General features: G+C 43.6%; 1 protein-coding gene across 1 annotated transcript in view; it reads right to left on the bottom strand.

The window, feature by feature from the left end:
* Window positions 1-15,371, bottom strand: part of LOC138662260 (histo-blood group ABO system transferase-like) — a 179,542-nt gene that overhangs the window by 12,106 nt on the left and 152,065 nt on the right. The window contains exon 6 of the mRNA XM_069747654.1: window positions 14,826-14,960. Coding sequence (XP_069603755.1) covers window positions 14,826-14,960 — 135 coding nt within the window. The remainder of the gene's footprint in view (window positions 1-14,825; window positions 14,961-15,371) is intronic.

The following is a 15,371-nucleotide window of genomic DNA, read 5'->3' as shown; positions in this document are numbered from 1 at the left end:
GGAGAATCCAAGCAGAGATGTGAATCCAGCTAGGAACATTGACAAGTGGCACAGGCTGAATAAAGAGCCAGACTTAAATAGCAGACAATAAGTGGAGGCAGCTGATGACAGCTAACTCCAAGGAGCAGCCATACCACTAGAAACCACAAGAGGGAGCCCAAGAGCAGAACTCACAAAAGTGCAACTTACAACCACCGGAGGGAGCCCAAGAGCGGAATTCACAACAGGGGTCTAAGGGCCTCTTTGGAGTGCAGAAGGTTTCTTTTTTGGGCTTCATTTTTTCTCCCACATCTATTGAAATGGATCCGGTTAAGGTTCAGGCCATTCATGATTGGATTCAGCCCACATCTGTGAAGAGCCTTCAGAAATTCTTGGGCTTTGCTAATTTTTATCGTCGTTTCATTGCCAACTTCTCCAGTGTGGTTAAACCTCTGACCGATTTAACGAAGAAAGGCGCTGATGTGACGAATTGGTCCTCCGCGGCTGTTTCTGCCTTTCAGGATCTTAAACGCTGATTTACTTCTGCCCCTGTGTTGCGTCAGCCGGATGTTTCTCTTCTATTTCAGGTTGAGGTTGACGCGTCTGAGATTGGGGCAGGGGCCGTTTTGTCTCAGAGGAATTCTGATGGTTCCTTGATGAAACCGTGTGCCTTCTTTTCTCGGAAGTTTTCGCCTGCGGAACGCAATTATGATGTCGGCAATCGGGAGTTGTTGGCTATGAAGTGGGCATTTGAGGAGTGGCGACATTGGCTTGAGGGGGCCAAGCACCGTATTGTGGTCCTGACCGATCATAAAAATCTGATTTACCTCGAGTCTGCCAAACGACTGAACCCTAGACAGGCTCGATGGTCCCTGTTTTTCTCCCATTTTGATTTTGTGGTCTCATATCTTCCGGGTTCTAAGAATGTTAAGGCTGATGCCCTCTCTAGGAGTTTTTTGCCTGATTCTCCTGGGGTCCTTGAGCCGGTCGCCATTCTGAAGGAAGGGGTGATTCTTTCTGCCATCTCCCCTGATTTATGATGGGTTCTTCAGGAATTTCAGGCTGATAAACCTGACCACTGTCCAGTGGGGAAACTGTTTGTTCCTGATAGATGGACTAGTAAAGTGATTTCTGAGGTTCATTGTTCTGTGTTGGCTGGCCATCCTGGGATTTTTGGTACCAGAGATTTGGTTGGTAGGTCCTTTTGGTGGCCTTCTTTGTCGCGGGATGTGCGTTCTTTTGTGCAGTCCTGTGGGACTTGTGCGCGGGCCAAGCCTTGTTGTTCCCGTGCTAGTGGGTTGCTTCTGCCTTTGCCGGTCCCTGAGAGGCATTGGACGCATATTTCTATGGATTTTATTTCAGATCTTCCGGTTTCCCAGAGGGTGTCGGTTATCTGGGTGGTTTGTGAACGGTTTTCTAAGATGGTTCATTTGGTACCTTTGCCTAAATTGCCTTCCTCTTCTGATTTGGTTCCGTTGTTTTTTCAGCATGTGGTTCGTTTGCATGGCATTCCGGAGAATATTGTGTCCGATAGAGGTTCCCAGTTTGTTTCTAGGTTTTGGCGGGCCTTTTGTGCAAAGCTGGGCATTGATTTGTTCTTTTCTTCCGCATTTCATCTTCAGACAAATGTCCAAACCGAGCGAACTAATCAGACTTTGGAAACTTATTTGAGATGCTTTGTGTCTGCTGATCAGGATGATTGGGTGGCTTTCTTGCCATTGGCCGAGTTTGCCCTTAATAATCGGGCTAGTTCTGCTACCTTGGTTTCGCCTTTTTTTGTAATTTTGGTTTTCATCCTCGTTTTTCTTCAGGGCAGGTTGAGCCTTCTGATTGTCCTGGTGTGGATTCTGTGGTTGACAGGCTGCAGCAAATTTGGGCTCATGTGGTGGACAATTTGGTGTTGTCTCAGGAGGATTCTCAGCGTTTTGCTAACCGTCGTCGGTGTGTTCGTTCCCGGCTTCGGGTTGGGGATTTGGTCTGGTTGTCTTCCCGTCATGTTCCTATGAAGGTTTCTTCCCCTAAGTTCAAGCCTCGGTTTATTGGTCCTTATAGGATTTCTGAGATTATTAATCCGGTGTTCTTTCGCCTGGCGCTTCCGGCCTCTTTTGCTATTAATAATGTCTTCCATAGATCTTTGTTGCGGAAATATGTGGAGCCCGTTGTTCCCTCTGTTGATCCTCCGGCCCCTGTATTGGTTGATGGGGAGTTGGAATATGTTGTTGAGAAGATTTTAGATTCTCGTTTTTCGAGACGGAAGCTTCAGTATCTTGTCAAATGGAAGGGTTATGGCCAGGAGGATAATTCTTGGGTTGTTGCCTCTGATGTTCATGCTGACGATTTGGTTCGTGCCTTTCATTTGGCTCGTCCTGATCGGCCTGGGGGTTCTGGTGAGGGTTTGGTGACCCCTCCTCAAGGGGGGGGGGTACTGTTGTGAATTCAGCTCTTGGGCTCCCTCCGATGGTTATGAGTGGTAGTGCTGCTGTCTTTGGATCGCAGCATTTATCAGGTGTGTCCACTTATTGCAATTTGGACTGGGCTATTTAATCTTGCTTGATCCTTTAGTCAATGCCAGTTGCCCATTGTTTTTGGAGGATTCACATTCCTGACTGGTCTCTCCTGTTTTGCTGTTCTTTTCAACAAAGATAAGTTCTGGCTTTGTTTTTGCTGTCCACATGCTGTGGGCCTTATAGTTCTGTGCATTTTCATGTTTTGTCTTGTCTAGCTTTGTCTGTGTAAGGATTTTTTGCAGCCAAGCTGTATCTCTGGAGATGCAGATATATACCCTCCATGTCTTTAGTCAGATGTGGAGATTTGTATTTTCTGTGGTGGATATTTTCTAGTGTTTTAATACTGACCGCATAGTACTCTGTCCTATTCTTTCTTTTTAGCTAGAAAGGCCTCCTTTGCTAAATCCTGATTTCAGTCTGCGTATATCATTTCCCTCTCCTCTCACAGTCAATATTTGTGGGGGGCTGTCTATCCTTTGGGGATTTTCTCTGAGGCAAGATAGTTTTCCCATTTCTATCTTTAGGGGAAGTTAGTCCTTAGGCTGTGTCGAGGTGTCTAGGGAGTGTTAGGTACATCCCACGGCTACTTCTAGTTGCGGTGCTAAGTTCAGGGTCTGCGGTCAGTACAGGTACCACCTTCTCCAGAGTACGTCACATGCTGCTCCTAGGCCACCAGATCATAACAGAGATGGTTTACTGTATGTAAACCATGTCTCATATCATGTCGGGTTTAAGAAGGAGATAGCAAAGCCGGCAATTGAATTACCGGCTTTCTGCTATATCGCGCTGAAGTAAATATATATATATATATATATATACATATATATATATATATATATGTGTCTCAATTACATATATACATACATATATATATATATATATATATATATATATATACAGTGGGGCAAAAAAGTATTTGGTCAGTCAGCAATAGTGCAAGTTCCACCACTTAAAAAGATGAGAGGCGTCTGTAATTTACATCATAGGTAGACCTCAACTATGGGAGACAAACTGAGAAAAAAAAATCCAGAAAATCACATTGTCTGTTTTTTTATCATTTTATTTGCATATTATGGTGGAAAATAAGTATTTGGTCAGAAACAAACAATCAAGATTTCTGGCTCTCACAGACCTGTAACTTCTTCTTTAAGAGTCTCCTCTTTCCTCCACTCATTACCTGTAGTAATGGCACCTGTTTAAACTTGTTATCAGTATAAAAAGACACCTGTGCACACCCCCAAACAGTCTGACTCCAAACTCCACTATGGTGAAGACCAAAGAGCTGTCAAAGGACACCAGAAACAAAATTGTAGCCCTGCACCAGGCTGGGAAGACTGAATCTGCAATAGCCAACCAGCTTGGAGTGAAGAAATCAACAGTGGGAGCAATAATTAGAAAATGGAAGACATACAAGACCACTGATAATCTCCCTCGATCTGGGGCTCCACGCAAAATCCCACCCCGTGGGGTCAGAATGATCACAAGAACGGTGAGCAAAAATCCCAGAACCAAGCGGGGGGACCTAGTGAATGAACTGCAGAGAGCTGGGACCAATGTAACAAGGCCTACCATAAGTAACACACTACGCCACCATGGACTCAGATCCTGCAGTGCCAGACGTGTCCCACTGCTTAAGCCAGTACATGTCTGGGCCCGTCTGAAGTTTGCTAGAGAGCATTTGGATGATCCAGAGGAGTTTTGGGAGAATGTCCTATGGTCTGATGAAACCAAACTGGAACTGTTTGGTAGAAACACAACTTGTCGTGTTTGGAGGAAAAAGAATACTGAGTTGCATCCATCAAACACCATACCTACTGTAAAGCATGGTGGTGCAAACATCATGCTTTGGGGCTGTTTCTCTGCAAAGGGGCCAGGACGACTGATCCGGGTACATGAAAGAATGAATGGGGCCATGTATCATGAGATTTTGAGTGCAAACCTCCTTCCATCAGCAAGGGCATTGAAGATGAAACGTGGCTGGGTCTTTCAACATGACAATGATCCAAAGCACACCGCCAGGGCAACGAAGAAGTGGCTTCGTAAGAAGCATTTCAAGGTCCTGGAGTGGTGTAGCCAGTCTCCAGATCTCAACCCTATAGAAAACCTTTGGAGGGAGTTGAAAGTCCGTGTTGCCAAGCGAAAAGCCAAAAACATCACTGCTCTAGAGGAGATCTGCATGGAGGAATGGGCCAACATACCAACAACAGTGTGTGGCAACCTTGTGAAGACTTACAGAAAACGTTTGACCTCTGTCATTGCCAACAAAGGATATATTACAAAGTATTGAGATGAAATTTTGTTTCTGACCAAATACTTATTTTCCACCATAATATGCAAATAAAATGATAAAAAAAACAGACAATGTGATTTTCTGGATTTTTTTTTCTCAGTTTGTCTCCCATAGTTGAGGTCTACCTATGATGTAAATTACAGACGCCTCTCATCTTTTTAAGTGGTGGAACTTGCACTATTGCTGACTGACTAAATACTTTTTTGCCCCACTGTATATATACAGTATATAGACATTATATATGTTTTTATGATTTTTTGAGAACATGGATCCATTGTATGTCCGTATGTCGGTTTTGCAAGCCTGCGAGAAAATCTCGCAGTACGGATGCCATGCGGATTACATACGGAGGATGCCATGCACAAAATACGCTGATACACCCTGCCTACAGAGGAGATACGGACCACTATTTTGGGGACTTTTCTGCGTATTACGGCCGTAAATTACGGACCGTATTTTTATACGCTGAGTGTGACGCCGGCCTATGCTATTCCATTTAGAATGTCCACATGGATATTCTCTCTCTGAACCCTGCTATACAGGTACTATACAGATGATCAGGTTTTTAAATACATCAGATAGGGATTATATACATTAGGTAGGACTGCTCTATATGGGTATACCTTGACGATTGGTGGAGCAGCTTAGTATACATTTTTTTGCAAAAAAGTATTAACTACAGTCATGGCCAAAAGTATTGACACCCCTGCAATTTTGTCAGATACTCATTTTTTTCCTGAAAATGATTGCAAACACAAATTATTTGGTATTAATATCTTCATTTAATTTGTCTGAAATGAAAAAAAACACAAAAGAGAATGAAGCAAAAAGCAAAACATTGATCATTTCACACAAAACTCCAAAAATGGGCCAGACAAAAGTATTGGCACCCTCAGCCTAATACTTGGTTGCACAACCTTTAGCCAAAATAACTGCGACCAACCGCTTCCGGTAGCCATCAATGAGTTTGTTACGATGCTCTGCTGGAATTTTAGACCAGGAAAAATTCCAGGAAGAAAATGAGTATTATCTGACAGAATTGCAGGGGTGTCAATACTTTTGGCCATGACTGTAAATACCCTGTTTTTTTCCCATCTTTTGACTAGCACTTGCTTATTACTGTGATTTTTTTGTACAACAGAGTATTTTTGACCTCACTGTGCTCTTTTGTGTCTTCAAGACCTATGAAAATGGTCTGTTTAATCCCTTTATACTTAGGGATATCAATTTAACAGCAATAATTAATCAGAGAATAAAGCTCAGTTACCAGCAGAGCAATGAGAGATGTTTATAAATAAGTAATTACAGCAGAATAGCCAATGCTAGGAGTCACATGATTTGTAAATTATACCAAAAAGCTATAGAGGCCGATGGAAAAAATCTATGATGGAATAATACCACCAAAGTGACTTACATATAGATCTAATTAACAAGGATATCACTGTACAGCATAAAGTGAGAAATAAAATATAACTTTTAATGTACCGTATTTCTTAAAAAAATTAACAAAAGAAGTGTGCCATCCTTTGTGAAAATAATAAAAAAAAGGGGTTGAGAGTCAATATTACATCAAAACCAGAACGACAATTGTGTTGATGTAACATTGACTTTCATCGACAGTAATTCAACCCCTTTTTATTTTCACAAAGGGTGGCACACTTTTCTTAATTTTTTAAGAAATACATTAAAAATTAGATTTTAATTCTCATTTTATGCTGTACATTGATAGAAGTCGATGGACCAAAACTTAATAAAATCCAAAATATGTCAGTCACTGGAGAGAAAACGTTCACCATAACTTACGATTAAAAGGAAGAACCTAAAAAAAACTGTCTAAAGGATTTGTAAATTTAATGCAGATGTTTGCTGTCCAGCAAATTTTAACTATTTTGTGGAGCATATAGCTTTGAGGAAAGCAAAGGAATGATCCTGTATGGGGCTTCTTCTGGGTCTGAAAAAAAATTAAGTGACCAAGTCCTGTTGCGATGTAATTAGTTTAGCGATTTTAATGGCTTCCTCTACTGAGGATGCAGGAAGAAACTACCCTCACACACCTGGACCCATTGAAGTGCTCACTGTGGGAAACGGCTGTCGTCCACCTGCACGCTCCCTGCATGCCTCTGTGTCCCGCAAATCCCACACAAAGTCTCTTGTTCACTTGGATAAAATAAAAAAGGACTTTGGAATAATCAATCCAACTGGTGAGTGCCACATTATTTTTCTTCACACATAAAGAAACTTCCCTCTACTCCAGGTTCAGACTGGCCCATAGGGAACAGGAGAATCCCCCGATGGGCCCCTCTACAGATCTGGGCCACCAAATCCACTGTGTGGGCAGTACTTGGCATAAATCACTTGAGTCAGTCTGTGCAGAAAAAGCAACATCTCATCATTCATTAATCAAACTACCCAGTAAATTATTAAATAGAGATGTGTTGTGAATTCTGTGGCAGAGTTCACTCCTGTGGTCACAAGTGGTACTTCGGCTGATTCTCTCTGGGATCTTCCGTTTGTGGAGGAAAATGGTACTGCAGCTTCTGAGTTTCCTCCCTCAGGTGATCTGGTGAGCTCGTTAGCTTCTTCTCTACTTAACTCCACCTGATGCTTTGATCTATGCTTCCTGTCAATGTTTCAGTGTGGGACTTGTTTTTTCCCTGGATCATTCCTGTGGCCTGCTGCTCTGCAAAGCTAAGTTTTGCTTATGTTATTTTGTTGCTATTTTTCTGTCCAGCTTGCTCTATTGGTTTTTCTCGCCTGCTGGAAGCTCTGAGACGCAGAGGGACCACCTCCGTACCGTTAGTCGGTGCGGAGGGTCTTTTTGTCCCCTCTGCGTGGTTTTTTATAGGTTTTTGTGCTGACCGCAAAGTTATCTTCCCTATCCTCGTTCTGTTCAGCTAGTCGGGCCTCACTTTGCTAAATCTGTTTCATCTCTATGTTTGTGTTTTCATCTTACTCACAGTCATTATATGTGGGGGGCTGCCTTTTCCTTTGGGGAATTTCTCTGAGGCAAGGTAGGCTTATTTTTCTATCTTCAGGATTAGCTAGTTTCTCAGGCTGTGACGAGGCGCCTAGGTTCTGGTCAGGAGCGCTCCACGGCTACCTTTAGTGTGGTTTGATAGGCTTAGGGATTGCGGTCTGCAGAGTTCCCACGTCTCAGAGCTCGTTCTATTATTTTGGGTTATTGTCAGTTCACTGTATGTGCTCTGACCTCCATGTCCATTGTGATTCTGAATTGCCTTTCATAACAGTACAGGAAGCCTAAAGTGCTAATGATTCTCAATAGAGGGAAAAAAGAAGTTCTGAGACCATTTTTTTTTCTTTGCACTGTGTTTTGTCTTTTTTTCCCCTAGACATTTGGGTGGTTCAGGACACAGGTGTAGCAATGGACATTAAAGGTCTGTCTTCATGTGTGGATCAGCTCACGGCAAGAGTTCAAAATATTCAAGATTTTGTGGTCCAGAATTCTTTGCTTGAACCGAGAATTCCTATTCCAGATTTGTTTTTTGGAGATAGAACTAAATTTCTGAGTTTCAAAAATAATTGTAAACTATTTCTGGCTTTGAAACCTCGCTCTTCTGGTGACCCAATTCAACAGGTTAGGATCGTCATTTCTTTTTTGTGCGGCGACCCTCAGGACTGGGCGTTTTCTCTTGCGTCAGGAGATCCTGCATTGAGTAATATCGATGCGTTTTTCCTGGCGCTTGGGTTGCTGTACGATGAGCTTAATTCAGTGGATCAGGCAGAAAAAAATTTGCTGGCTCTTTGTCAGGCTCAGGATGAGATAGAGGTATATTGTCAGAAATTTAGAAAGTGGTCAGTGCTCACTCAATGGAATGAATCTGCGCTGGCAGCAATATTCAGAAAGGGTCTCTCTGAAGCCCTTAAGGATGTCATGGTGGGATTTCCTATGCCTGCTGGTTTGAATGAGTCTATGTCTTTGGCCATTCAGATCGGTCGACGCTTGCGTGAGCGTAAACCTGTGCACCATTTGGCGGTATTACCTGAGCTTAAACCTGAGCCTATGCAGTGTGATAGGACCTTGACTAGAGTTGAACGGCAAGAACATAGACGTCTGAATGGTCTGTGTTTCTACTGTGGTGATTCCACTCATGCTATCTCTGATTGTCCTAAGCGCACTAAGCGGTTCGCTAGGTCTGCCACCATTGGTACTGTACAGTCAAAATTTCTTCTGTCCGTTACCTTGATCTGCTCTTTGTCATCATATTCTGTCATGGCGTTTGTGGATTCAGGCGCTGCCCTGAATTTGATGGACTTGGAATATGCTAAGCGTTGTGGGTTTTTCTTGGAGCCCTTGCAGTGTCCTATTCCATTGAGAGGAATTGATGCTACGCCTTTGGCCAAGAATAAGCCTCAATACTGGAACCAGCTGACCATGTGCATGGCTCCTGCACATCAGGAGGTTATTCGCTTTCTGGTGTTGCATAATCTGCATGATGTGGTCGTGTTGGGGTTGCCATGGCTACAAGCCCATAATCCAGTATTAGATTGGAAATCCATGTCGGTGTCCAGCTGGGGTTGTCAGGGGGTACATGGTGATGTTCCATTTCTGTCAATTTCGTCATTCACTCCTTCTGAGGTCCCAGAGTTCTTGTCTGATTACCGGGATGTATTTGATGAGCCCAAGTCCAATACCCTACCTCCGCATAGGGATTGTGATTGTGCTATCAATTTGATTCCTGGTAGTAAATTCCCAAAAGGTCGATTGTTTAATTTGTCCGTGCCTGAGCACACCGCTATGCGCAGTTATGTGAAGAAATTCCTGGAGAAGGGGCATATTCGCCCGTCATCGTCGCCATTAGGAGCAGGGTTCTTTTTTGTAGCCAAGAAGGATGGTTCGCTGAGACCTTGTATAGATTACCGCCTTCTTAATAAGATCACGGTTAAATTTCAGTACCCCTTGCCATTGTTATCTGATCTGTTTGCTCGGATTAAGGGGGCTAGTTGGTTCACAAAGATAGATCTTCGTGGTGCGTATAATCTGGTGCGAATTAAGCAAGGTGATGAATGGAAAACTGCATTTAATACGCCCGAGGGTCATTTTGAGTATCTCGTGATGCCGTTCGGACTTGCCAATGCTCCATCAGTGTTTCAGTCCTTTATGCATGACATCTTCCGAGAGTACCTGGATAAATTCCTGATTATGTACTTGGATGACATTTTGATCTTCTCGGATGATTGGGAGTCTCATGTGAAGCAGGTCAGAACGGTTTTTCAGGTCCTGCGTGCTAATTCTTTGTTTGTGAAGGGATCAAAGTGTCTCTTTGGTGTGCAGAGGGTTTAATTTTTGGGGTTCATCTTTCCCCCTTCTACTATCGAGATGGATCCTGTTAAGGTCCAAGCCATCCATGATTGGACTCAGCCGACATCTCTGAAAAGTCTGCAAAAGTTCCTGGGCTTTGCTAATTTTTATCGTCGCTTCATCTGCAATTTTTCTAGTATTGCTAAACCATTGACCGATTTGACCAAGAAGGGTGCTGATGTGGTCAATTGGTCTTCTGCTGCTGTGGAAGCTTTTCAAGAGTTGAAGCGTCGTTTTTCTTCTGCCCCTGTGTTGTGTCAACCAGATGTTTCTCTTCCGTTCCAGGTCGAGGTTGATGCTTCTGAGATTGGAGCAGGGGCTGTTTTGTCGCAGAGAGGTTCTGGTTGCTCAGTGATGAAACCATGCGCTTTCTTTTCCAGGAAGTTTTTGCCTGCTGAGCGTAATTATGATGTGGGCAACCGAGAGTTGCTGGCCATGAAGTGGGCATTCGAGGAGTGGCGTCATTGGCTTGAAGGAGCTAAGCATCGCGTGGTGGTATTGACTGATCATAAGAACTTGACTTATCTCGAGTCTGCCAAGCGCTTGAATCCTAGACAAGCTCGTTGGTCGTTGTTTTTTGCCCGTTTTGACTTTGTGATTTCGTACCTTCCGGGCTCTAAAAATGTGAAGGCGGATGCTCTGTCTAGGAGTTTTGTACCCGACTCTCCAGGTTTATCTGAGCCGGCGGGTATCCTCAAGGAAGGAGTAATTGTGTCTGCCATCTCCCCTGATTTGCGGCGGGTGCTGCAAAAATTTCAGGCTAATAAACCTGATCGTTGCCCAGCGGAGAAACTGTTTGTCCCTGATAGGTGGACGAATAGAGTTATCTCTGAACTTCATTGTTCGGTGTTGGCTGGTCATCCTGGAATCTTTGGTACCAGAGAGTTAGTGGCTAGATCCTTTTGGTGGCCCTCTCTGTCGCGGGATGTGCGTACTTTTGTGCAGTCCTGTGGGATTTGTGCTCGGGCTAAGCCCTGCTGTTCTCGTGCCAGTGGGTTGCTTTTGCCCTTGCCGGTCCCGAAGAGGCCTTGGACACATATCTCTATGGATTTTATTTCTGACCTTCCCGTTTCTCAAAAGATGTCAGTCATTTGGGTGGTCTGTGATCGCTTTTCTAAGATGGTCCATCTGGTACCCTTGTCTAAATTGCCTTCCTCCTCTGATTTGGTGCCTTTGTTCTTCCAGCATGTGGTTCGTTTGCATGGCATTCCAGAGAATATTGTTTCTGACAGAGGTTCCCAGTTTGTTTTGAGGTTTTGGCGAGCCTTTTGTGGTAGGATGGGCATTGACTTGTCTTTTTCCTCGGCTTTCCATCCTCAGACTAATGGCCAGACCGAGCGAACCAATCAGACCTTGGAAACATATCTGAGGTGCTTTGTTTCTGCTGATCAGGATGACTGGGTGTCCTTTTTGCCTTTGGCTGAGTTCGCCCTTAATAAATCGGGCCAGCTCGGCTACCTTGGTTTCACCGTTTTTCTGCAATTCTGGGTTCCATCCTCGTTTCTCTTCTGGACAGGTTGAGTCTTCGGACTGTCCTAGTGTGGATACTGTGGTGGACAGGTTGCAGCAGATTTGGACTCAGGTAGTGGACAATTTGACCTTGTCCCAGGAGAAGGCTCAACTTTTCGCTAATCGCAGACGCCGTGTGGGTCCCCGACTTCGTGTTGGGGATCTGGTTTGGTTATCTTCTCGTCATATTCCTATGAAGGTTTCCTCTCCTAAGTTTAAACCTCGTTTTATTGGTCCGTATAGGATTTCTGAGGTTCTTAATCCTGTGTCTTTTCGTCTGACCCTTCCAGATTCTTTTTCCATACATAACGTATTCCATAGGTCATTGTTGCGGAGATATGTGGCACCTATGGTTCCATCTGTTGAGCCTCCTGCCCCGGTTTTGGTGGAGGGGGAATTGGAGTATATTGTGGAGAAGATTTTGGATTCTCGTGTTTCAAGACGGAAACTCCAGTATCTGGTTAAATGGAAGGGTTATGCTCAGGAGGATAATTCCTGGGTTTTTGCCTCTGATGTCCATGCTCCCGATCTTGTTCGTGCCTTTCATGTGGCTCATCCTGGTCGGCCTGGGGGCTCTGGTGAGGGTTCGGTGACCCCTCCTCAAGGAGGGGGGGGGTACTGTTGTGAATTCTGTGGCAGAGTTCACTCCTGTGGTCACAAGTGGTACTTCGGCTGATTCTCTCTGGGATCTTCCGTTTGTGGAGGAAAGTGGTACTGCAGCTTCTGAGTTTCCTCCCTCAGGTGATCTGGTGAGCTCGTTAGCTTCTTCTCTACTTAACTCCACCTGATGCTTTGATCTATGCTTCCTGTCAATGTTTCAGTGTGGGACTTGTTTTTTCCCTGGATCATTCCTGTGGCCTGCTGCTCTGCAAAGCTAAGTTTTGCTTATGTTATTTTGTTGCTATTTTTCTGTCCAGATTGCTTTATTGGTTTTTCTCGCCTGCTGGAAGCTCTGAGACGCAGAGGGACCACCTCCGTACCGTTAGTCGGTGCGGAGGGTCTTTTTGTCCCCTCTGCGTGGTTTTTTATAGGTTTTTGTGCTGACCGCAAAGTTATCTTCCCTATCCTCGTTCTGTTCAGCTAGTCGGGCCTCACTTTGCTAAATCTGTTTCGTCTCTATGTTTGTGTTTTCATCTTACTCACAGTCATTATATGTGGGGGGCTGCCTTTTCCTTTGGGGAATTTCTCTGAGGCAAGGTAGGCTTATTTTTCTATCTTCAGGATTAGCTAGTTTCTCAGGCTGTGACGAGGCGCCTAGGTTCTGGTCAGGAGCGCTCCACGGCTACCTTTAGTGTGGTTTGATAGGCTTAGGGATTGCGGTCTGCAGAGTTCCCACGTCTCAGAGCTCGTTCTATTATTTTGGGTTATTGTCAGTTCACTGTATGTGCTCTGACCTCCATGTCCATTGTGATTCTGAATTGCCTTTCATAACAGAGATGTAGGTAAAGTCAATGTTACTGGTGAACCCTTGGCACCCCAGTCTGACACGGCTCTACTTGGTATCAAGAACTTATTCCGGTGGCCCCCCTCTGTAGGGGATCTTGGCTTTCCTTAGACATTTTACTGCCAGAGTAAAGGGTAACTTGAAAGATGTCACTGTACATCTGTATGCATCTTAAGGATCTGGGAGAGATCTATTCTGCCTGCTATACTCGAGAGCATCTGTTCTCATACAGTTGTGGAATCTCAATACAGCTGTGGAATCTCCACCCTGTGGAGCAGAGGCAGAGGTATGGTTCAGACTAGTGAGCATATAAGTCTGGTCAATAATGAGGACACATTCGGGAATTTCTGGGAACAGCTGACTTTTAGGTATTGTGGCAGTTGGGCAGGTAGAGTTGTCTCAGGAATGCCCCAAAAAGTAATATTTCTGTGACTGCAGTTTTCTAAATCTGTGACAATTTCAGAATTTCAACCTCCCGTCGAAGCACAAGTCCGCTTGCAAGTTGTATTCAGAAGTAATGTCAAAGACTTTATTTTCCAGCTAAGCAATCCTCTGATTCCTTCTCCACTGTAATATTCAGAGGGTAACTACTTGGAAAAGTCATACTCCGAGTCCATAGACCCAAACGTTTGACCCAAAACGGGTGTAGGTTCTGCAGTCTGTGTCTTTTTGCAACCTACTGCTCATATAAAAATGCCAACTAACCTCTAGGTGCCGAATATGTTCCCATAACAGTAGAAAGGCGAAAATATTTTTGTTGCCATTACGAAAGTCATGGTTATATATTTTCCACCTTGTAATGATTATGAAACAACTCTGCTCACTGTGACCCAGTCTACAAAGCAAAGCTGACATATGAGTTGAAGAAAACAGGAATATACTATGACAGCTCCAGAGGCCAGTGGGAACTGTTATAATTCAATATTTTTACATGTTGTTGCTAAAGATGTGGTTGAGCTATGTCACCGTAAGAATGAGATAAGAAAAGACATTTTCCCCTGATGAAGCCGTCCTTGCAACGGCGACACGCGTTGGGCTCCTCCCCATGCTGCTTTCTGCCTGATCTCACCTTCCCCTGGCTGCAGCACCTCTATTTCAGCTGTGTTATATGTGGGTTCTGCTGATTCTCACTTATTCGAGGCTGTGGTCGTGGATTTTGGCACAGCTTTTCATCCAGAACTCCCTGTTTCATGTGCCTTGTGGCCTCTGGTGCAATACTTACCTCTCTTTGCTGTCCTCTATGCTGCTGTCTTGTGACCACTGACAGTATAATCTTGCGTCTGCATACAGGTATTTCTGGTATATTTGCCTTAGGGAGTGTTGCTTCATGGTTGGTTTTATCGGTGGTTATTGCCCATCGGTTCTATACCTTTCCGGGGTGTGTGTTTATGGTGTTTTTTATATTCTAGGTCGTTTTTTCATTATGACTATGCATATTATCTTTGTATCTTTACTATATATATCATGACCTTTTGTATTTTGGCAGGAGCACTGGGGATGTTGTTGTATACATGTATTTTTTAAGTGTTTTTACATTTTTGTATCAATAAAAGTTTTGCCTCTTTATATATAATTATATAGCGGTGTGCTCTCTTTTGGAGTGGTTCTCTCTATCCATTTTTGTACCGTAAGAATGAGAAGCGCACGCAGGTGTCAGGTGTTCGTATTTCAGAATGGGAGCATGGGGGCATGTGGAGGTACGGAGAAGCTCCATGTGGGGGGGTTTCACCTCAAATATGATTTTTTATTTATTTTTTAATAAAAATCAAAACTTACTTTTTGATGGCAAACACAGTGATGCCAACACGAACATTTCGCTGGTGAAATTGTGCATTCAGTATGTCGATATTGAAGCCACCTTCCCATATGATTGGTGCAAGCCAAGGTGTTGATATCAATACATCAGTTCTCCTTTAATAATAATAAAATAAAATTATATGCATGCATGTTAAATTATAATTTTTAAAACTTACATTGAGAAAAATAACTGGTGTGGAAACTGTCATCAAGTTGCTATTCGTAGGTTATTAAATTGTGAAAACATTTTTAAAATATTTTAATTGATGTTATGAGTCGCATCCTGTTGCAGAAAGGTGTCAATAAAGGGTAAGTCTCCCTGAGCAGTTGGTACATGGTCACAATAAAACTCAGAAAGTAACTCCCTGGTTATCCACCAATCTAAAAAGGCAACTGTGCTCCTTATTCATAGGTGATAACAGGCAGTCCTTTCACAGGTAGGGTGACTGATGAGAGGTAAGTATGGGGTGTATCGGGATCATGTCATGCTCCACTCCCTTTCCTTATGTTGATATTACCTTGTTC

The sequence above is a fragment of the Ranitomeya imitator genome, chromosome 2 (assembly GCF_032444005.1).
Source record: "Ranitomeya imitator isolate aRanImi1 chromosome 2, aRanImi1.pri, whole genome shotgun sequence".
In the NCBI taxonomy this organism is placed as follows: domain Eukaryota; kingdom Metazoa; phylum Chordata; class Amphibia; order Anura; family Dendrobatidae; genus Ranitomeya; species Ranitomeya imitator.
Note: the sequence above shows the minus strand (reverse complement) of the source record. Positions and strands in the feature narration are given on the sequence as shown.